This window comes from Cucumis melo, chromosome 6, assembly GCF_025177605.1.
Source record: "Cucumis melo cultivar AY chromosome 6, USDA_Cmelo_AY_1.0, whole genome shotgun sequence".
Classification (NCBI taxonomy): domain Eukaryota; kingdom Viridiplantae; phylum Streptophyta; class Magnoliopsida; order Cucurbitales; family Cucurbitaceae; genus Cucumis; species Cucumis melo.
In genome coordinates this window covers 8,923,374-8,946,430 of record NC_066862.1, presented here as the reverse complement: position 1 = coordinate 8,946,430, position 23,057 = coordinate 8,923,374, and the positions used below count along the sequence as shown (strand labels likewise).

General features: G+C 33.8%; 2 protein-coding genes across 10 annotated transcripts; one reads left to right on the top strand and one right to left on the bottom strand.

Annotated features, from left to right (window-relative positions):
• Positions 1-4,684: 4,684 nt before the first annotated feature.
• On the top strand, positions 4,685-9,990 carry LOC103504130 (probable plastid-lipid-associated protein 14, chloroplastic). 7 transcript variants are annotated; one of them, XM_051086870.1, is made up of 15 exons: positions 4,833-4,853; positions 5,032-5,135; positions 5,231-5,557; positions 5,652-5,695; positions 5,776-5,854; positions 5,943-6,059; positions 6,468-6,650; positions 6,727-6,813; positions 7,269-7,375; positions 7,465-7,552; positions 7,748-7,828; positions 7,907-7,983; positions 8,770-8,905; positions 9,036-9,098; positions 9,279-9,990. In XM_051086870.1, exons 3-15 carry the CDS (start codon positions 5,249-5,251, stop codon positions 9,900-9,902), a joined length of 1,995 nt encoding a protein of 664 aa, XP_050942827.1. In that variant the 5' UTR covers positions 4,833-4,853; positions 5,032-5,135; positions 5,231-5,248; the 3' UTR covers positions 9,903-9,990. The 7 variants fall into 7 exon arrangements, with proteins under 7 accessions (XP_008466808.1, XP_050942830.1, XP_050942827.1 ...); XM_008468586.2 differs by lacking the exon at positions 5,032-5,135 and having other exon boundaries at positions 4,685-4,853; XM_051086869.1 differs by lacking the exon at positions 4,833-4,853 and having other exon boundaries at positions 5,026-5,051; positions 7,254-7,375.
• Positions 9,991-11,172: 1,182 nt separating this feature from the next.
• LOC103504129 (splicing factor SF3a60 homolog) lies at positions 11,173-19,665 on the bottom strand. 3 transcript variants are annotated; one of them, XM_008468585.3, is made up of 13 exons: positions 19,350-19,665; positions 18,718-18,831; positions 16,650-16,751; positions 15,322-15,464; positions 15,116-15,212; positions 14,704-14,868; positions 14,532-14,603; positions 13,639-13,797; positions 13,446-13,523; positions 12,892-13,020; positions 12,122-12,268; positions 11,611-11,788; positions 11,173-11,509 (listed from the first exon to the last, which is right to left on the bottom strand). In XM_008468585.3, the coding sequence occupies exons 1-12, from the start codon at positions 19,521-19,523 to the stop codon at positions 11,642-11,644; spliced, it is 1,527 nt and encodes a 508-aa protein (XP_008466807.1). In that variant the 5' UTR covers positions 19,524-19,665; the 3' UTR covers positions 11,173-11,509; positions 11,611-11,641. The 3 variants fall into 3 exon arrangements, with proteins under 3 accessions (XP_008466807.1, XP_050942824.1, XP_016903643.2); XM_051086867.1 differs by having other exon boundaries at positions 11,173-11,788; positions 19,350-19,660; XM_017048154.2 differs by lacking the exons at positions 18,718-18,831; positions 19,350-19,665 and adding an exon at positions 17,635-17,721.
• Between the last annotated feature and the right edge of the window lie 3,392 nt (positions 19,666-23,057).

Genomic DNA, 23,057 nt, shown 5'->3' with positions numbered 1-23,057 from the left:
ACAATAGAATATATCACCTTAACTAGTCTCGTTTTTCTATTAAACTATATATTATGCATAGTTTTTCAAATACATCTATGTATATTAAGTTATTTTATAAATATGTATCTCATTATTATATCATATTATATGTTACAAATTAGATAACTTATATAAAGAAACTAAATAAAGTACACGTGGAATTCAATTTTTTATGCTAGGGCTCGAAATGTGTCCATAATATTCTTTTTCCCCTTAATATATACATATATTTTAGTACATAATTGATATATAGTTAAGGGGAAATTGTATGAATTTACAATATGACGGTAGATTGTTACATACTAATTAAGGAAGATGACAAAAAGTTTTTGTTAACATATAAAAGATTTATTTAATGAATTAACATCTATAACTTAATTTCAAATTATATTATGGATTTCTTTAATCTAAAAAATTACTTTAAGAGTTAGTAAGAGAATAAATTATAAAAGAAATTATTAAATTAAATTAAATTAAGATAAGAAAAATTGTAAAATATGGTAAAAAAAACCCGACAAAATATTAACGAATCATGCACAATTGTGTGTAATGACATTTTGCCTAAATACTTTGTTTTTTATTATTTTTAAAAAACCCATAAATATAAGTAAATATAATAAAACCATAAGTAGAAAATATGTATTTTGAAAAAATCAATAATAAGTTTCAATTGGTTCAAGTTGGTTTGAATTATTTTTGGTGAACCCCAAAAACACAAAATTCTTACTTTTTTTTTAACTCAACCTAACATAAATTTGTTGACAACTCAATCTAAACCGTATGAGTTAGGTTGACTTGATAGGGTTTTTTGAACTCCTAATTGAAAATACTTTTATACATATAAAAGAGAACAAAAATTGAAATTCTAAACTTATGGAAAAGAAAATTTATTTTGAAAGACAAAATTTTTAAAATTAATTACAAATATAATCCTATTTTGAGAAGTTGCAGCCGGCAACCTTTGAAGGATATGATATAACAAATATTTCACATTTTTTTAGAATTTTGCAAATATGACAAAATTCTCATTTTTTTAAAGGAGCTCTTGCAAATATGACAATTATAGTATCATAAATTAGGCCCATAGCACGTCATTTTTACATTTGCAAAAATAGCAAAATTGAAGCCCAACCCACATTTTAAAATACGAAATTACAAAGCTACCTTTCAGTCATTACTGATACCAATATATACGGTTGATACACCAATATATACCGTTAATACACCAATATATACTATTGATACACTTGATTTGATGTACTGCTCGTACTCTCTAATACTTCACTGATACATATTATTAGTTTAAAACACTTGATATGTTGTTGATACACTCCATCAATTAAATACACTTGAAACACTAAGAATTTGAAACACTATGAATGATATACTTGTTATTGGTTTCTGATACACTTGATAGATTTAATACACTTAATCACTTGCTAAACTTCATTGATACATATTATTAGTTTGATACATTTGATATGTTGTTGATACAGTTGCTCAACTGTTGATATATTCAATCAATTAAATACACTTTGATGCACTAAGAATGATACAATTTATATATCATTGATACACGTTATATATCGTTGATACACTTGTTATTGTTTGCTGATACACTTGATAGATTTAATACACTTAATCACTTGCTAAACTTCGTTGATACATATTATTAGTTTGAAACACTTGATATGTTGTTTATACACTTGCTCAACTATTGATACACTTAATCAATTAAATACACTTGATGCACTAAAAATGATACACTTTATATATCATTGATACACTTGTTTGTTTGCTAATACATTTGATAGATGTAATACACTTAATCACTTGCTAAACTTCATTGATACATATTATTAGTTTGGAACACTTGATATGTTGTTGATACACTTGCAAAACTGTTGATACACTCAATTAATTAAATACACCTGATGCACTAAGTATGCTACACTTTATGTATTGTCGATACAGTTGTTATGGTATGTTTACAATCTTAATAACATGTTGAACATCATTATCGCCTATAGTCAACAAATTAAAACTAAAAGTTCAATACATGACTCAACCTAAATTTCAGTATGAATCAAGTTCACAAAAGAATCAAATGATGATATCACTCAATCAATCAAAACACAATTTGTTTTGTAATCCACGTAGTAATATTGCTCATCTCATTGACCACTCTGAAAAACAATTACTGTCAATTTAACCATAACTATAATGAACTGATATAATTTTGGGAAAATAAAAAACACGTAGTAAGTATATCAATCAACTAATACATATAATCCACGTAGTAATATTGCTCATCTCATTGACCACTCTGAAAAACAATTACTGTCAATTTAACCATAACTATAATGAACTGCAATAATTTTGGGAAAATAAAAAACACGTAGTAAGTATATCAATCAACTAATACATATAATATAAGTATATCATATCGTTGATATAAAAAACTGATACAAATTTAAAAAAAAATAGAACCGAACGTAACTAAATAAAGCCAACTGATCTACGAAGTTTCTTTCGATAAAAGATATTAGGAACAAATCAAAGAGATGAGAAAGAACTAATCGTAGCCCTAATTTTAATAAATAATATATGAGCAATTCACAAAAATAATATTAGGGCTTCAAAAAAGGGAAAGACATACATACATAATTCTTGTTTTTCTTGAAGAAAAAATGAGGAGAATAGGAGAAGAAGACGAGGAGAAGATGATAAAAAAAAAGCCGACGAAAAGGGAGATCTAAAAGAACAAAACTGAAGAGAGAAGAGAAGGACGTTGGAGAAGAATGGAGGAGAAGAGGCAGAAGAAGACGAGGAGAAGGAGAAGTAGGTGAATATGAGAAATGGTGAAGAAGAACGACAGAGAAGAGAAGAAGAAAACGAAAATTGAAGGAGAACAATAAAGAAAAATGAAAGAGGAAGAGAAAACACCAAAGAAGCGCAATTTTGAAATAATAAAAAAAACAAAATAAGAAATGTCAACCAAAATTAAAAAGTTGCTATATTTGCAAAATTAAAAATGTTAGTGCTAATATTGCTAAATTGGATTTTTATTGTGCCACCCAATACAATTTCCCTTTTTTAAAATACTCTACATTTTAAATTTGTTATTATTCTCAAACTATCCTCCAATAACTTATTTCTTCTCCTCTTTTTAGTGCCCTAATCATCCTTTATTTCTTCTCATACTTTTTAAGGCCAAAACAATTTGTTTTGTTTTTTTTTTTTTGTCTTAATCTTGATTATAGGATATCAATGGTACATTAATTGCAATATGAAATATAATGGTTGTTGATCATAGTAATTTAATTTCGTTTGTGATTTTTCTCTACTTTCTTCGACGTGTATTTTGAGTTGAATTTGATTTCTAATGATTTTAATTTATTTTATTTTTTTAAGTCGGTTTTGTTTTGGTTTTACTTTGTATTAGTTTTGTATATTAGTGTTCCATGTACTTATATTATATGTATTAATTGTTTGATATACTTACTAAGTAATTTTCATTTTTTCTTCAAAATTTATTAAGTATATGAATGATATAATTCAGTGTATCATTATCAAGTATATCGATCAAGTTTACAAGTATATATCAATAGTGTATCAAATTTATAAGCAGTACTTTAAACATATCAAGTGTATTTAATCGATCAAGTGTATCAATGAATAATACTAAGTATATATGTAGTACTTTAGGTATATCAAACATATCGCGTGCATCAAGAGTATCAAATTTGTTGAGTATACACATGAAGCATAACAAGTTTATTACTAGTGCATGAAGTATATCAAACTTATTAGTGAAGCCTTAATACAATTAAAGATGTGTATCAAGTGTCTTTTAAGAAGAATCAAGGGTAACAAAGATTATTATGTGTATGAAAGTGTTTCAGGTGTATCGAAGGGTATTGTGTATCAAAAAGTATCATGGTTCATCAAGTGTATCAATGTCCAAAAATTATGAAGAAGTGTCAAATGTGTATAATTGTATTGAGAAGTATTAGATGTATCAAAAGACATTAGGTTTATCAAGTGTGTATCAAGTCTATCAAATGTATATCAGTAACAAGGGCATTTGTGACATTTTACATTTTGAATATGTGGATTTAACTTTGTTTTTATCATTTTTACAAACAATAAATATGTGGATTGAACTTTGTTTTTGTCATCTTTACAAACAATAGATTTGTGTGCTATAGACTTTGATAGTAAATTTTTTTCAAGTGGTAGATTATTGGATAAAAAATTTGTAAAAAGAAAAAATATAATATTTTATTCTCCAAAGTATTCCCACATTGATTATTTTGGAAAGTGGAGGCTCTTTCGTATACCTATTGAGTAACCAATGAATTTGGGCTTTAGTAGATCCAAGTATATATATATATCAAGTATCCCTTTATTTTTTTTTTTGAAAATAACAATAAAAAATAAACTAAAATAAAAGTAGAATTTAAAATTATAATTTAACACAAAAAAAAGAAAGCTATATATATTAAAATAAAAATGAATGAACTATGTGGATAAAAATGAAAAACCCCCCAGAAAGGAGACAAAAAAAAAGAGAGAAATTCAATTCGAAAAGGAGATGATGACGTGTAAACATAAGAGCGGGCGTGATCAGAGAGGATTTAAAACTCAGCCGTTAAAAAAGAGGAAGGCAAGAGAAAGTCATATATTTTCAGATATTTAGGGGAGCGAGGAAAGCTTATGGTGCAACGTTTTCAACTCTTTCTTCCACGCAACTTTCACGTTCTTCATTTCCTATATATTTTTTCTATGTTTCCTTTCTAAATCCTCACACCCATCTTCCTCGATTTCCGGTTAGTCCACCAATTTTCTTAATTCTCTGCTTATGAATGCTTCTTCTTGTAATTTTGACTTGTTTTTATGTTCTCTGTCGATTTGTTCCTTACTTTGATGGCTATATTTGACCGTAATTCTACTTCGTCTTCCCTCCGTTTGGTTTAATGAATGGAATTTTCTTAAACCCATTTTCAGAATTTTGATAATCTACCGTGGTATGTCTTGAATTCGGCACGTGGTGTTACGAAGAATCTAGTTGAGGGTCTTTGTGCCACAGTATTGCATTCTATATCGTGCACGTAGCTAACAGACTGCCACTTATATGTCTGATAAGTTTTTGTATTGCTTTCCACTTCGAAGATTGGGACTTTACTCAATTGGGTTTTTGTTTCAGTGGCTGAACCTGTGCTCCATGGGGCTGTATCATGGAATGGCTTCGAACTCAAGCTTTGAAAGGGGAATGGGTGTTTGTTTTAAGGATAATTTGTCGACTACACTGATTGGGCCTGTTCCAGTGCATTTTGTCAGGAGAATTCCCAGTTCACGATGTTTAAGACCACTCTGTTCTTCTGTGCGAAAAGATTTATCTGTGGCAGAATCGAAGCGTAATGATCAGGGGACTCTATCAGTTTCCATGGAGGAAGAATTGGACCATGTCATTAGATTCAAGATGTCTGATTTCAAGATTCTCGATTGTGTCAGCACTGGCCTTGGAGGTCGGGTATGATAAATTTGTTCTTTTTCTTTTCTTTTTTAGTTGATATCATTGTTTTTTTCTCTTACAAGTTGTTGACGCGTTAGCAACAATTTGGTAGGGGGATGAAATAGTTTTTGAAGCACTTGTCAATAATCGCCTTAGGTTAGTTGCTTCTGTTTTAGAACTTGATATTCTTCAAATAGCTCAAGTTTTAACTAGTGTTTTTATTTTCTTTAATGTAGCCCTTTATACAACACAAAGGTCGTGCTTCGAAGGCTTAAGACTGCTCAGGCTCAGCGTAGAGGAAAACGAGCTATAGAAGTTTGTATTAAATGCATATTGTTTAAAAGGAAATTGCTAACAATTAATAGTATATTGTGCTTAACTCTGTTACTGATAATGTGGACAGGTGTTAAAGAAACTTGCTCGTCGCAGACTGATGTATCATTCCTATTCGATGCAAGTTCATGGCTACATATCTTCACTTATGAGTAATGGCCACTCCTCGTTCACTCTGGTCCATGGGGTAAGGTTGTTAGATTAGATGATATTTTGTGCCTTCCACTGCTTTGTCTTTCAGTCAGTTTTTGCTTACTTACAATTGGATGTAGCATTCAACATTTAAGCCATTGTAAGTTTCCATGAAACCATCACTTTAGTAATCCAATCAACCCGACTTTCACTGAAGTTCACTTCTCTGAACGGCTTGTGTTATGTCATGAATATACTTTCCTTGTAGCAGCTAGAACTAAATGTAGGATTATGCTAACTCGTTCTTCTGCGAAGAGTTTGGAATAACCAACTCTTGCTTATTAGATTGTAATTCTTTATATGATCTCTTTCAGTTATTTTTACTTTTAAATAACAATGGCTCTGTTCATGTGAAATTTATTGAAAAGTAATGTTAAACCATACTTTCTGCTTTGCATCGTAGCATCACAGTAGTTTTTCTTTGAGGCATTGGCTGCAGCAATCAGACTGGCTTCCCACATTGGAAGCTACTCTTGCATTGGATGAAGAGTCTGTCAGAAAAGTTGGTGATACTACAACTGGAGGACCTGCAGTTTCACGCCACTCTCGACTCATTCGAGTATTGATGAGGGATCTCTTGATTGGAGTAGGTGAATTGTAGAAAGTTGGATATCTATGAAACTGAGTGGCTAGCTCTTCATGCCTTCCTTGTGTTTACCCAGGTTAATTACTTGCATAGCCATGGGCTTGCACATACTGAGTTGAGGTTGGAAAATGTTCACATAAGCCCAGTTGATAGACATGTCAAAGTAAGTACACTGTCATTTCTATTTTTATTACCATGGTAGTATTCTCGTATTTATAAATCAGACATGCATGAGGTGAAGTCGAGCCTGATAAGGCCTATTGTTGATATTATCTGCAATTTTTGGGATATTACTTTATTACTTTTTACTGAGCTAGTTGATGATTGATGAATCAAATTGAATGCTTCTACACTGAAATACGCACGAGTATTTTTCTCTTATTGGAGACCGATTTCCTTTCTGGTTGGAGTTGTGATTAGATGTTCTAAATGAATATGCTTTATGGTATAGTTTTGGTTACTCTTGCGAATCAGTAAAATTTATGCATGTGCAAGATTATTGAATTTATAAATGGTAACAGACGAACATCTATTAAGTTACTAACTAAATATTCAAGAAATAGACCAGAAAATTACTATCATTCATATCTTATATTCATCCAGCGCTTCTCTTACCAGGTCGGAATTTTGGGAAATGCTGCTTACTTTCATGAAAATGCTGGAAGTGATAACGCTCCTGAAAATAACTTGGATCGGCGGCAGATGATGATTGCATTTGACATGAGGTATTGTTGGAGAAAGGAATTACTGTTTAGTATAATCCTGTTAAAACTTCCAGTTAGTCTTCTTGATATTTTTTCCCTTGCGGTTGTAGATGTGTGGGGTTCATGATGGCAAAGATGGTTTTGCAGGAACTCATGGATCCATTGATATTCACGAAGTTTAAATCCTTCTTCACAAAGGTATAACATGACATCTGAATAATTGCATTACCCCCAGAACCTCTTTTCCAGGAATCTGCATTTGCAGGATCTGTCACCGGAATGTTTAGTTTAGCATTTTTGTTGTCCTTTCTAGCATTGGGTGGACACTCTTTTAAGATTTAATACTAATGTATTTCAAACATGTAACCACGTTTACTTGATGTTGAACTATAGGGCCATGATCCTTCATGCTTGCGTGAATATTTATTGCGAGTCCTTGAACATAGACTATCATCTGGAAATGTTGGCTTACAAGTAAATATCAATATTATCATCTTCCAGCAATAACTTTCCCCAATGTACGCGCAGATGTTTGATTCATTTGTCTTGCAGATACTTGACAGAAATTGGGGGGCAGGATGGAATCTTCTGTCCTTGTTACTTGCAAACAAGCCTTCTAAAAGAATAAGGTAAAGTATATATATTTACATTAGAGCGTAGCGTCTTAGAAGAGGATTTAGAACGTGAAAATATATTTAGAACTTTGTTAATGGAGTATGTCAGCGCATTATCTATTTGTTGGGATTTTTAATTTACTTAGATTTACTTTTACTTTTATGTTTTGGTCTTTCTTTCGTGGCTTGGGTAGCAGCCACAAATTCTAGAAAAGGGCTAATCTCATTTGGACTATTTGCATTAAGGCAACTTTGCGGGGACAATAGAATTAAAGCAAAACGTTCTTTTGAGTGTATATTGGGAGGAAAATTTTTTTAGGTAAGAAACATTTTATTGGATAAATGAAGTAGGGGAAGACCCCAAGCACCTAAAGGTGATTACAAAAGAGATTTCCAATTGGAAAGTATATAAGAAAGACTAGTTCATAGAAGGGTACTCTGTTTTGCACCAACAAAAAGCAGTATACATGATCAAGTTAATAAAAGAGAAAGAAGAGAAGAGTCTCTAAAGAGACGCTTATTACTATATTGGGAGCAAAGTTGAGCTAGCTAGCAAAATACTATGCATCCTTTTGATGTTTACTTTCAAGTGATTTGGACTATTTTTTGGGAGAAGAGTTGAGCATACATGTTGTTTGTATGGGAAGTTATAGTTTTCGAAATGGTGAAAGCTTTGTTTTAACTACTGTTAGATTTCGGGTTTGGGCCATCATTTGGTGGAACTCTTCTTCTGTGTAACTGTTAGCTATTCTATGAGAAATTTGTTTCTTTTTCTAAATAAATAACTGAACTATCCTGCAGCTGTTTAGAGGCTCTCAGGCATCCATTCCTTTGTGGACCAAGATGGCGCGTAGCCCCATCAAAGGAAATTATTAGATGGGGTCTTGGTTCAACTGCAGTTCGAATTGCAGAGGAATATATTTACAGTCGTCCTCAGGTATGTTCATAGTAGACCTCTTCGTTACTTTTCTCCTTTATTCTCTGTCTCTCAGAACATTTTAAACTTTAGAAAGGTATACTAACTATACTAACTAGTTTTTCTTTTTCCCTTTTCTTCTGTGATTAAGCGAAGAAAGCTTTCCCACTTCATTGAGTTGATGGAGATGTTGACTCCTCATTCAAAACCAAAGGTGAGAACAATATTATCATTTACATGCCTGCACATATCAGCTTACCTTAAACATCAACTTATGACAATATCTTTGGTTCTGGTATTTCGTTTGTTTACTGAAATAACAATATGTTGTCTATGTTCAAGAAGTAATTATCAGTTGTGGCATCTAATTGCTTGTATTGGACTTTCACTACAGCATTGGCTGGAGGTAATTCCAGGAAAGTGGCGTTTCTTATACTCAACAGGGAGGCACATCGGGCTGACCCTTCGTCAACCTCCTGCTAGAGTTCTTATTGGAGACGTGTGCTTGACAGTTGCAAGAGACTCTAAATTAAACAATCGCCTCTCATTGACCTCAGACATCGAGTTCACAGTCATGAGAGGTCGTAACTGGCCCCATGATAAAATTGGTGTCAACGGTAAACTGGTAGGTTACTCTTCCTCCAGAATACAAGCTGGAAGAAGATTGTACCTGAAGGAAGAAAACACCACTTCTCAGCATGTTCTGGCTCAAAAGTTGTCTAGTCAGAAATGGAGGAAGGTGATTCCTTTTGATGAGCTTCCATCAAGCCTCCCAGCAGTAAAGCTCGTGCCAGCTGACATTGATTTGACAATGAAGCTCGATGATCCACTGAGCGAAGACGTAGACGCTGCAAGAAATGTAATTCAGGAAGTCCGGACACAAGTTCCACCAGAACTGTTTGATTTGTCAAAATTAATCTGTGGGACATATGTGGACTCCAGGCTTCTGATTCTTCGTTCAGTAGATGGATCTGCCCTCTTGTTTACCAGATCTTGTCTGGATGAAAACCATAGATGACGGTAGCTTTGAGACAGATTGTGCAGACCAATTTCATTGTAAAGAATTCATCGTCAAATTTACCAAATAGTAGATCCATGTTTGTTTAGCTTTTCGAGCCTGTTTTGTATACCATGGAAAAAGTAAAACATTGGATTTTTTCACCAAATGAAAGCATCACCTATACACTTTCGTAAAAACTATTTTAAAATCTTCAAAATACTAGAGCATAACTTCAAGGATGGAGGTATTGTTCTTAGTGTAAATATTGGCAACTCGGATTTATGGATACATTGACAAATACTTTGGAAATTTATTCATGAAAATATTTGTGAATTTTTTAGTTAAATTTTAGAACAAATTTATTTAAGTAAATAGACTGTGATTTTAAGCATATAAAAGTAATGGAATAAGTGAAGATGAAGATGACCAAAGAGGTATTAGTCCACCATTCGCATAGTTTGTTTGATAATGATATTACTATTCTAAGTCTCGGTATATTCGAAGCTTCTTGCATCAAAATTATTTACTATAACAAAATAAGGATACAAAAACCAAATCATTAAACTTATAAAACAACGCATAAGTATAGAACATAATTCTAATAAATAAAGAAAAATAAATATTTTAAAATATAGCAAAATGATTCAAAATATTTATAAAATATAAGGAAGTTTCAAATTTTATTAATAATATAATAATTGATAGAAGTCGATTCGTTTCGATCCATTGATAAAATCTGAAATTTACTATATTTTGTGAATGTATTCAATGATGTTATCTATAATTATATCCCTAAAAAGATGCAAAAGACATAACATTAAATATAATAGTAATATAACATAACAGAAAAATGGAAGGAAAAAAAAAGCTCTTCAAGTAGAGACTAGGAAGAGCTTTTGAGCGTAAATGAGAGATTAAAGAACTTGAAATTTAGAAGGGGTATGCAAAAAGTGATGTGAAAATAACAGGACACCACTATTTCCATGATAAATGGGTAAAATATCCACAGTTGTGATGAGTTAGAGTCAGAGGAGGTAATTCTGTAAAAAGTAATGTTACCTCCAATATTATTATCACAATCTAACAATATAGCAATGATAGATCACAATTTTTCCATCCTTTGCATTACTTATGCTGTTTAGTTCATCAAGTCTCAATTTACTGCTATTTAACTTGAGACGGTCCATACCAACACGTCCAAATATTTGATGAAGTCTAGAAAACCGTCTTTTTATTGTTAGATTTGATTTTTAAATTTGTGTACCATTGTAATATTCTCGTTAAATAATTTGTCCAAAAAGGAACCAGTAAAATTCTTTCTTTTACTGTCAATTAAATCCAAGCATCCTCATATTTTGGGAGTGTCATATAGTACAGCCACAGGTGAGAACAGCTCGAATTAGCAACTGCATTGAGGATGGTGATAGCAGAACGATTGACATCTTCTCATACTTCAAATAGCACAATCATAATATCAACTCATTTCTACCTCAAGAATAGAACAAGATTTCTCAAAATTTTAGCTTGTATAAAAGCATTACATTTCCTTGTGCTTTCCATAATCTCTATTCTTAACTTGATAAAACAATTCCTCCGAAACTTCAAAGATTAACCATAATGGGAACCTGAAAGAGAGATTTAGAAAATCTCATTCACTATCTCAGAATAGAACAAAAGAAGGATTTTCTTCCATATCTCATTAGACAGAAATTTAGATGGAACTTACAAGAGAAAGATTTCCATAATAAATGTGATTCTCATATCAATCCCTGGCGTTGCAGATCTGTATATGTCTTCTTGTTGTAAATGTTACCCTCCTTATCTTCGTATTCTTCTTCCAGATCTGGTCGCCACTTGTTAACTCCTTGTCGTTCTTGTATTCTTTTCCACAAGTCTTTTGCCTCCTGAAAATTTAGAAGAGTGATTATCACTAAAGAAGTTAATTAAATTTGCAATCATGTAGCCATTTCTCAGTATTAAGCGGACCATGGACTTGACTTTTTTGACATATTGATAAATCAAAATGGTCAACATCAAAATTGAAGGGTAAATATCTTTCATGGAAAATATAGTCAAAATGTCACATCATCTTGGTGTATCCTTTCTAGTTTCTACTCTTTACAACTAAATTCTTTCCTTTTTCAGTGCATTTTGATCTACGAAAAGTACAGTTTCTGATACAAAAAGAGCAAATACACTCACGGAATAAGAGGGTTCAAAGCACACCAAAGACCTACCTCAATTGATGTGATTTCATTGAAGTTCTTGGTATTTGGAATACCAAGGCAACGCATTCCATGCTGATGACGCCATTCCTTGAAATGTCGTTCAAAAGCTCTACGACCCCAGTAACTATAGTTCCCGCATATCTCACATTTAAATTCCTGTTCCACAAAATTATCAAATTTTCAAGCAAATCTTTCCACGTGAACTTCAATAGGTTGAAAACAAAAGCAACAACATGCCCAATGAACAATACAGTATATGAAAACAAATGTGCAACCGTGGCTTTCAGAATGTAATTGCTTGAGATTAGGCAAGAGGAAGTTCATGAAAGTCACATATATACCACGTTTCACTTATACACATACTTTAGCACAGGCTTGAAAGGACAAACAAACAAAATGTCAGCAAATATGGTCAATTCCACATAAGAATCTAGCTCACTCAATGTGCTCTCTGAAATCAAAAGCATGCTTCTTAAACAGAAATTTACTTTTAAAGAAATGAAAAATGATTACCAGCTAAAGCTTCTTTTCCCGGTGAGTGTTAAAGTCAGGTTACACGTACCTCAACTAATCTCACTAGACAATTTGTTTGACACTAAAAGATTTAGATAAGGAAGAAACTTGTAGGATATTAGATCTTAGTCCTTACGTAGCATTAAACCGAGGGCCTTTTTTTACCAGTAGACCAACATACGAAGATCTACAACTTATAAGCCTTCTAATATGCTATATTTTTTTTCTCATGCTATAGGACTTTGGTTGGCGAGGGAATGGTTTACCTGACCAAGGCCATGAAGCTTGTAGAGCCAGTAAGGTATGGGTTTCCCATCCCAACCCATTGGGAGCTTGAGTGGGTTATAGATCTGTTGTTCTTCATCATCACTTTCAGACTCAGCTTGGGTCTCTTCCTGCCAGAATTGCCATATCAAAAGGCTATTTAAAATTCAATAGCGAGTAATTGGTAAACAGTTTCTAAAAATCTCAATTTCTTGCCAGCTGGGCATCAACACACTTGCATAGAGAAAAGACTTGAAAATGACGCACGCAATTCATTCTCAAGAAGGAAGTAAACTTGGTGAACTGGTATTTAAGGTTAAATCAGTCTACCGTTAGCCAGCTTTGGATGCATGTGTAAACGTTTAAATAAGTTTCTGATAAATTTTACATCACCATATCAAATACACAGCTTACAAATGCTTCTCAAACCATTAGGCAGGCAATGGTTTTGAGGATGATGTAAACACGGTAACCATGGTCCATGTCAGAAATAATGTATACCAAAAGTTATATTAACTAGTAAAAGCATTTGTTTAGTAAAACTACTGTTTCTCACCTCCTCACGTTCTGCTTCAATTTCCTCATACGTTAAGGCCTGCTTCTTAACAATGTTGTCTTTCGTCCGAGCAATCGTCTAAAAATGGCCACAAATAAAAAAATTAAGAAGTCCAAAATATTATTTTTCAGAATATAAATTATGAAGGTTCAAGCGATCAAAAAGACATTTTGATCATTCTCAAAAAGCTAACCTCATCCAGAAGATCGCACAATTTTTCAATTTTTGCTTCCATCAGGGCGACTTGTTTCAAATTTTCATTGTTTTGTGAAGCCACAGCCATCCAATTCTGAATAGGTTGCCGAGACAGTTTCGCGAAATGTTTTTTGTCCAGCAATTGAAGAGGAGTATGCTGCAAAGAATAGGGGTGCAAATAAACTGTAAAATTAATCAAACAATATTGCTTGAAAATTTTTGGTGGTGTAAGATTATCTGACATCACAGAAGTCATCAAGAAGAGTTGTCTTCTGCCTACTATTGCTTGAAGTCATATATTAATATAACATAACTAGCATAAAGTGGGATGGGTTATTATCTGGAACCAAACAAGCATACAGACGACCACAATAAAGGAAGAGAGAGAGAGAGAAGAAACAAAGTTTAATTGAAAGACACGTCCGGAGCAAAAGTAGGACAAGTAATTGTACTGATGACACAATAAGGGACATAAAAAATCAATTCCTTTCTTTTATTAGTGTCTAAGCTAGCTTACGTGCACATCGACTAATCTCATAAAACAACCCATCTAAGCCTACAACATTTGAGTATCAAAGAAACTCGTAAAAGATTAGTTCCAAGGTAGGTCGCCACCATGGATTGAACTCATGACTTCTTAGTTAGTTATTGAGACTATGTCTCCTTTTTTACCACTAGACCAACCCATGATTGTTAAAAATCAACTCCTTATGAAACATGTATACACACATGGGGGGAGAGAGATATATAGTCTTATAAGCGTACAGAGATACACAAGCATATGTATCTGTAAATGAGGAAGTGGTATGCACATAAATTGCCAGTATGCTTGAATTATCGTAGATTCACAACTGACATCCTATATCGGACAAAAAGGCAGTTAAGTACTACCTTAGTCAGGAAAAGCCTCTCTGCACGCTGCTGAACTGTACCACCAGTCTTCAGTCCTAATGCTGCCAATCCCTGCCATAAAGTGGTATAACAATCGAGTAAGAAAAACAAAAAGAAAGATGCAATGCCATATTTAGAACGTATGCTAATTGGCATCACAATCACTCTGTACCTCCTTTAACCTTTCAGGACCCAGTTCTACCAGCTCTTCCACTGAGCTATAATAGTCAAGATCAATAAGACTATGCTGAGCAGAATCATGGCCATTATCTTGACTAGTGTTCTCCCATCCTTCAATTGTACCAATAGCCCATCGCTCTTCAAATTCAGATTCAACCTATCAAAACGCGCCAAATAATCAAAATCGCCAATAGAATGATGCAAGCCTAAAATCCTATACAAACAATGCATACAATAGCTAACTTGCAAACAGCTTCGTTTCGAATTGTTAAAATAGCAACATGCAGAAAAGAAAAACTATAACGAAACCAGCCTATTAAGATCTACTTCCAAGAAGTAAGGCAGCATAATGAATAATTAAAAATTGAATTTTAAATTAGGAGAGAAAAGTATCATAAAGTAACCTTTGAGAATATCCGATCAAGATCTTGCAAGGGCTCTGTACGCTGAAAAAAATAAATGAGATAAGCAAGAAGATTCTCCAAGTACTCCCTGTATTGTCTGTACATAAAATAAATAATTAGAGGAACTCAAAATAAGACACCATTTATTCAGCTTAAAATAAATCATTAACCGAATAATATTCGAGGAATAAAATTGATCTGTTTACCTTGAAAATTTTAGTTTCTGAGAGATTTTCTGGGGCTGCGAAAAAATATCCAGGTATGAAGAGTACTCGATGGCCTCTCCAAATTTTGAATTAATATATTGGTTGTACAGTTCGTGCAAGTCAAGATACCGTCCAAATGCTTCCTAAAATAAACATGTCAATAACTGAAATGAAAAATATGGATACACAGTACAAACACATCATACATATAGATAGTTGGAATTTCCAATTCCATTCCATGCATGTAAGGAAACAAAGTTGAAAATCCTACTATGATCCCGGAAAGTTCACATTTATATTGTTTGGGTCCTCAAAATTTGTAACTGCCCATTTTAACTCTTGTTCTCAAATTTTGGTGCTATATTTAACACAAATCCTACAGCAACTACTTCTCAAATTCAATACCAAACTTACGATGTGTACCTTAGAAAAGAATTCCATATAATGCATACAAAATTTCTATTAAATGAAATACGAAAAATTAGCAAGAAAGGAACAAAGATGAATTTTACTTGAACTGAAGGGGCTAAGAAAAACATTTAAAAGTAAAAGAAAAAATAAATAAAATAAGTGTCAAAATCAACCTTCTACCAAAACAACCAAAAGGGAACTTTCTCAAAATGTCCCCCACTAGTCAACAGAAGCCCACATTTGCATTGCTTAATCAACACTAGATAACATTTTTTTTGTAATGAAAACAACTTCCATTGTGGGAAAAAATTAGATTCTTTTTTTATGAAAACAACTTTCGTCGAAGCAAAAAAGAACAGAGGTACTACTGCTTAACATCTACTGTTGGATTAAAAAAGGCATGGGCCTCAGGCAATTTGAAGGAATACAAGAGAGCCAAGAAAAAAGGCCAAATAAAAACATAGACCAACAAGAGTCTGGCCCACACAAATGGCAGCCCAAAAAAGCAAGCCTAGCCAAAAACGACCCTACAAGAAGAGAATAAGGCCTAATGACACCCAAAAAAAAAAACTCTTAGTTTTTATGACCAAATAAATTCTTGAAGGTCAGTTACCAATATCTAGATGTGGCAAAATAGTATAGTGCATTAATATCAAACACAGGAGCTGCCTATCACTGGCAATACAAAATCCCTTAATTTGATAAGAATGTTGTGCTCATACTCAAAATCCAATCACAAAACCGTAAAAATATGAAAACACGAGCATGAGAATTGTTTTCATGATCAAACATGAAGCATGAGAAGTTTCCATGAACGGACAGGCAGTGAGGCACTCAATTTCTACGGGGTTAACCATGAAAGAACTACAGTCAAGCAATTATATGCAACTTCAAGGTTTAAGAAGAAATAAGGAGACCTCTCCGCTGAACTCAATTTGTGGTTCCTCTTTCAGTAAGCCATCATCCTCGCTAACATCGACAACACGTGCAGCTGGATGCCTTCTATGGTATTCACGAATCTGCACACATAGTAGATAACTTTGAAACAATAATACAGATTACCTGTGAACAAAATGTTATACTCTTCTCATTTACTCGACTATTGTATTTATCAAGTTTCTAAGAAACATGTCTCTGCAGTTTAAGCAAGAATAGGAACATCACTGAACTTTCTGTTTCTTTTGTTATTACAAAAGATTGCCTTTAGGCTCCTCTCTTGAGGCTTTCAAGAAGAGTATGTTAGGTCACTTTGTGGAAATCCATGCTATCCAAGTTTATCATTCCTATTGAAAATAACAATAGAGACTAACACACAAATTTACGTGGAAACCCTACTAAAGGGAGAAAAACCACGGTTGAAAGTTTCTTACTATTTTCTTATGAATCAATATAATACAAGAGAGGGCAATAAAAAGACAGCAAGTGCCTAAACTAAAAAAGGAAAGAATAATTAGGGTTACAAAATACAAAAGAATCCTTGGGCTTACAACATACAACAAGCCCACTAATTCTAACAATTCCTAAATCCTAAAAAGTAAAGACAGCCTAGAGGTGGGGGTCAAGGACCCCCCAGGCAGGAACTACATCATGAGAGCTTTCTAATCTTGGATAATCATAAAAAAAAAGATATAGCTGAAGTCCCCAGCAAATAATTAAGAAATTTGTATGTAAAGACATCCACCAAGATGTCATTAAAAAAAATAAAAAATAAAAATAAAACGCCAAAACTAGAGGACTTGTCTTTGAAGGAGCGCACGTCTTTTCCTTCCAAATTAAAAGAACTCTCAACGACTCAACTACCAACAATATTGATTTTCCCTTTCAAATTTCATGCATGAATACCTTCCATGAGCCAGTCATCCACTCTCTAGGGAGGCAAAACAAAATACTTTAAGTCCCTACCAAATAATGCCAAGATCGATAGGCAAAGTCACAGTGGAGGAGCAAATGGTAAAGGGAATCCTCCATCTCCATGCACATCCTACAAGCTAACAGCATCGAGTATTAATCATCAAAAAGATTAAAAAACCTTGGTCCAAACTCTGACCTTTCCAAAACCACGCTCCTCATTCCTCAACATAAATTGTCCAAAAATAGCCTTAGATCAATCGTTACCTACATTAACAGTTAGACGAATGGTCCTCTTCCCACCTTGGCTTACTTCTCTGTGGCAACCCTCCCAAAGCCTCCTTTTGAAACTTCATACTTGCAAAAGCTTGAAAGGAAAAACAACACCCCACTCCAAGAAAGGTTGGCAGTAAACTTGCTCTCATTCGAGCCATTCTTTTGCACCTCCCAACTTAGTGCATTTCCCTCCTTAAAATGCCAAAGTATTAAACATCAAAGAAGAGATTGACAGTAACTTATTTTACACCACACATCAAGTTCTTTGAAGCAATGTTGGCCTTTCAACTGCATCAAAGCAAGCCAGAAATCTAAATGCATTGTAATATTAATTTCTAAATGCCATCTTCTCTTCACTAGCCCTCATGCCTAATAATTTATAGAAAATCCCTTAAGCCTATAATTTGTAGAAAATCATCTTCAGCAACTTCAATTGGGTGACGCCACTCCAAACGACCTCAAAGGCATCTCCGCACTCATTTTGGATGGGCACCCATTTAAGAAGGAAGTCAATCATTTATGGCCCAATTTTGTTAAAATATTTTTGTTGTCTATAGTAGGGTTTCTTAGGCAAAGAAATTTCTTTAGAAACTTCTTGGGAGTTGGGATAAACTCCTCATAGTGAACACTTGGTGTAAAAATTACAGCCTACTTTGCAATCGTTCTAATAAACCTCCACATTTTGCTCTAGTACGAATAGTTTTCTTATTGAGATGAATTAACAATAACAGAATGCTGTGCTTATGCCTCCACCTCTTTTTTCCATTTTTACTTCTAAATTCACTCGTCAGCTTTCAAGTGGAAGATGTACATTAATTCTAAAGTGCATAGACAATAGTCTAATGAAATATTGTCACTGACCTCTTTCAATCTATCATAAAATGCACTAAAAACGTTGGTTCCCGAAGTAGTTTGCCCTCCAAGTGCCGCAATCTCATCTTTCCTGGCGCTATCCTTATCTTCATAAATCTCAATCTGCACACAAAAGCAACAATGGCAGGAAAAGGGTGGTGGAGAGTTCAGCCCAGATCAAAGAAAAGCATACCAACGAGCAACGATAACATAAGGGCACCAGCAAAAAAACAAACAAAATAACCCGCCTAGCTAATCAGAAAGTTTCTTCACATAAGGAATTTAATAAAATTCATTTTTCCTAACTCAAACAAAATCCCCCAATTGAAGCAAATTTAATTTGTACTGTTACCACTCCACTACATTTGATATCCAAACTTCTCTAGCGGTGAAGAGATAGCTAATTCTTTAAAAAGCGAGGTGAAAACTTTCACAGTCAGAGTAAAGTTTACTACTTGAAGAGATTAATCTCTACCCAAATGCCGCAAAACCAAACTCAACAACTTGGCTGCCAATGGAAAATCTATAAACACAAAATTCCACCCAATGAAAGCTAAAACCTAAAACTCCCAAACCCCATTAGGTCCCCGCCAGCAGTGAAAAATCAGAGAAAAATACGGAGTATAGAGAGAATGAGGTACAAGTTTTTCGGTGGTGGACATGATGGTGTCGATCATATTGCGGACTCGGTGACTCTGTAGCAAACGGTCCTTGCCGGAAGCAGGTTCATTTTGGAGCTCCTTCACTATAAGCCGCTCGAGTCGCTCCACCTCCTCGTGTGAGGAACGGGTCACCTCTAGCAGAGTAGACGACATGTTTAACTTGCCAACCTTACTCCTTCGCTATCAGCTTCGCACCAGAGCTCGTAAGTGTAGAAGCTGCGAAGAGAAGAAAAGGTCCTCCAGATTTCGCTTTTCAATTTTGGGGTTCGCTCGCTCTTCTTCTTTTCACATCTAATAATAACTAATAACCTTCGTATTACCCAAATAATAATAATAATAATAAAGAAAAAAAAACATAAAACTTCACCGCAAATTGCCAAATTAGGTTAAAAAATGAGGGATAAATTTTGAAAAGAAGAGTTTTAAGACAATTTAAGGGTGAATAGACAAAAATGTCTTAATTATTTTTCCTTCCCATGAACGTAAATAAAAGAGAAAAAAGAAGAAGACCCATTTTTGCGCAGTGAAGAAAGAAAACTTCTTTTATCGTAGAAGAACCAACACAAAACCCATTCACGTTGAGATTCTATTCCAGTGCAATCGTGCTACTCTGGTGTCGTTCATCACTCCATCAAGTTCCCGTCCTGTCCGGTAAATTTTTAGATTCTTTTTGTTATTTTTCCCAACTGAAATGTGTTGTGTTATAACTTTTTTTCCTCTTCTATTGGTGTAACATTGGAATGTTAAATGTATAACCATAATATATTTTTTAATTGTTTCAAATTGATTTGGGGTTGTTTCAGAGATGTTTCAAAGCATGTCAACAAGTTATTTTTGTTATTTCTTTACATCTCGTAAATATCTCGCAGGCATCAAGTAGGTTCTTAAGTTCAAATGTTTAATCTCAGATGAATTATATACTTGTGCCTATGTCATTTATGGTGTTTTTAGCTACTATTTTTTAATCTCGCAAATAAGTCATACACTTTTTTTTATGTGATATGTCAACTTCTAAGTTCAAATCGATTTTTGCAGGAACTAAAAAAGTTAAGGTGGTTTAAGGATGTCAAATGTTTGGATCTTAGTGCGTTATGGTGGTGCATGGGATGAGGGACGAAGAAAATATGAAGGAGGCGTGTTAAAAGGCATTGTTGTTAGTAAAGAAATAACATACAAAGATTTACGGGATGAATTATATGACCTTGCAGAAGTTGACCCTACAAATTTCGACATAAAAATAAGATGCATATATGAGATAAAAGTGGAAAACGAAGCTCCTCCATTTGAGTTAAGCAATGACCGTGATTTGAAGTTTTATATTCTTAAAGAAAATCCATTTGAGGTCCCCCTATACGTATCATTTGAGCCTAGAAGCAATCAAAGCAAGAAAGTGTTAAACAAAGATTACAATTCAGTATTTGGGAGCAACCAAATTCATAATTTAAACCCTCATCCTCCAATTGTAATGGATATATTAGATGAGAATGAAGTTGATATTGGTGAATTTCAGGTTGGCTTGTGTGATAACATGATAGGGACCACTTCGGCTATATAGGAATCGTATGATTCATATGATTCAAAAGATGATACTTTTACACGGGAGTCAATGAGATGAACAATGAATCGTTTGACATCCCACAATAAAGAGATGCTCCTACAAAAGATTGCAAAGGAAAAGCTAAAGTTCACCATAGCTCATCTAGTCGAAAGTTAAAGACAAAAAAAAGTGATTGGTTCGAAGAAAGCTCTACAAGTGAGGAGCTGGATGTAGGACAAATATTTTTTTGCAAGAAAGATTTGTTAATGAGATTAAATGTGTTGGCAATGAATTTTTTTTTTCAGTTTGTAGTAAAAAAGTCTACAAAAGAGGTTCTTTTTGTTAGATGCATCGACAACAAGTGTGGTTCGAGATTGTGAGCGGTGAGATTGAAGGATTCAAATATATTCAAGATTAAAAAGTATGTCAAAGTTCATTCGTGTTCTCTTGAGTTTTTGAATCGTGACCATAGGCAAACAAAATCTTGGGTTGTTGGAGAATTAATAAAGTTCAATTCAAGGGAGTCGGTCGCCTATACAAACCACGTGATATCATAGAAAACATGAGGCAAGACTATGGCATAAATATGAGTTATGAAAAAGCATGGCGTGCTAGAGAAAATACATGTGAACGAGTGCGATGGTCTCCTGAGGAGTCATATAATCTATTGCGTAGTTATGGTGAAGCACTCAAAGTTACAAATCCAGGTACAATATTTCACATGGAACTCGAAGATGATCGTTTCTTCAAATATCTTTTTATGGTTGTTGGTCCATGTATCAGAGGATTCTTAAATTGCATTAGACCGGTCATAGTCATGGATGGAACATTTCTTAAGAACAAATATCGGGGTTAGTTGATAGTTTCCGTTTGCTTAGATGGTAATAATCAGATTTATCCTCTAGCCTTTGGAGTAGTTGATAGAGAAACAGATGACTCAATACAGTGGTTCTTAGAAAAATTGAAAGGTGCAATAGGGGAGGTGCCTAATTTAGGCTTCGTGACAGATTAGAAAACATGTTTCTCCAAGGGTATTTCATCAGTTTTCCCCTCTGCATTCCACGACCTTTGTGTCCAATATTTGACTCAAAATTTGCATGATAAATATAAGAATGACACGATTACTACTTTGTTTTACAATGCATCGAGAACATATCGTGAATCAACGTTTCTAGAAGCATGGAGAAATATTCTTGCATTTCCTAATGGTTCAGGAAAATATTTAAATGATGTTGGAATAGCACGGTGGTCTCGTGTTCACAGCCCAGGAAGACGATATAATGTGATGACAACAAATATAGCAGAGTCCATGAATATTATATTGAAAGAACCTAGAGAGATTTGCCTATTGATTCATTCCTTGAACATGTTCAAGCTTTGCTACAACGTTGGTTTTGGGAGCGTCGAGAAGAAGACATTAAAGTGACGTCTTCATTGACTAAATGGGCAGAGTTAGTTCTACAAAAGAAACAAGCACGAGCTTTGACAATGAAGGTCAACCCAATTGACTGTTACCAATTTCATGTCAAAGATTTAGATAAGGAGGAGGTCGTAAATCTTCATACTCAAGAGTGCACTTGCAAGGAGTTTCAAGCTGAGTAACTACCATGCTCACATGCCATTGTTGCAGCATGGAATTGTAATATAAATGTTTATAGTTTATGTGCTAATTATTACACTAATGAATGTTTGTTGGCAGCATATACGGAGGGCGTCTACCCAGTTGGGAATCAGTCAGATTGGAAGACAAGCGAAGACGACGTATATATGACTGTTTTACCTCTGAAAGTAGTCAAAAGAGTTAGTCAACCGAAGAAAAAGAGGATTCCAAGTATCGGTGAAGCTCCGAAATTGCATAAGTGTGGTCGATGTAAAGAAATAGGTCACAACAGATTAATGTGTACCAATCCAATTTCATACACCGAGAAGTCCAGCATACAAGATTAGAAATTTCTCTACAAATGTTGTTTTCTTTTCGTACTGAAACATGCTTTAGTTTGTTATTTCACATACTTATTAACATTAAACTTTAGAGTAACGTTCAAACTGTTTCTTAGTTTGTTATTTTCCAAGAATTGATTTGAATTTCTTTACAGCTTTTGGGCTTTCTATTGTTAGCTTTCGTATGACTTCAGCAGGGTGATGTAAAG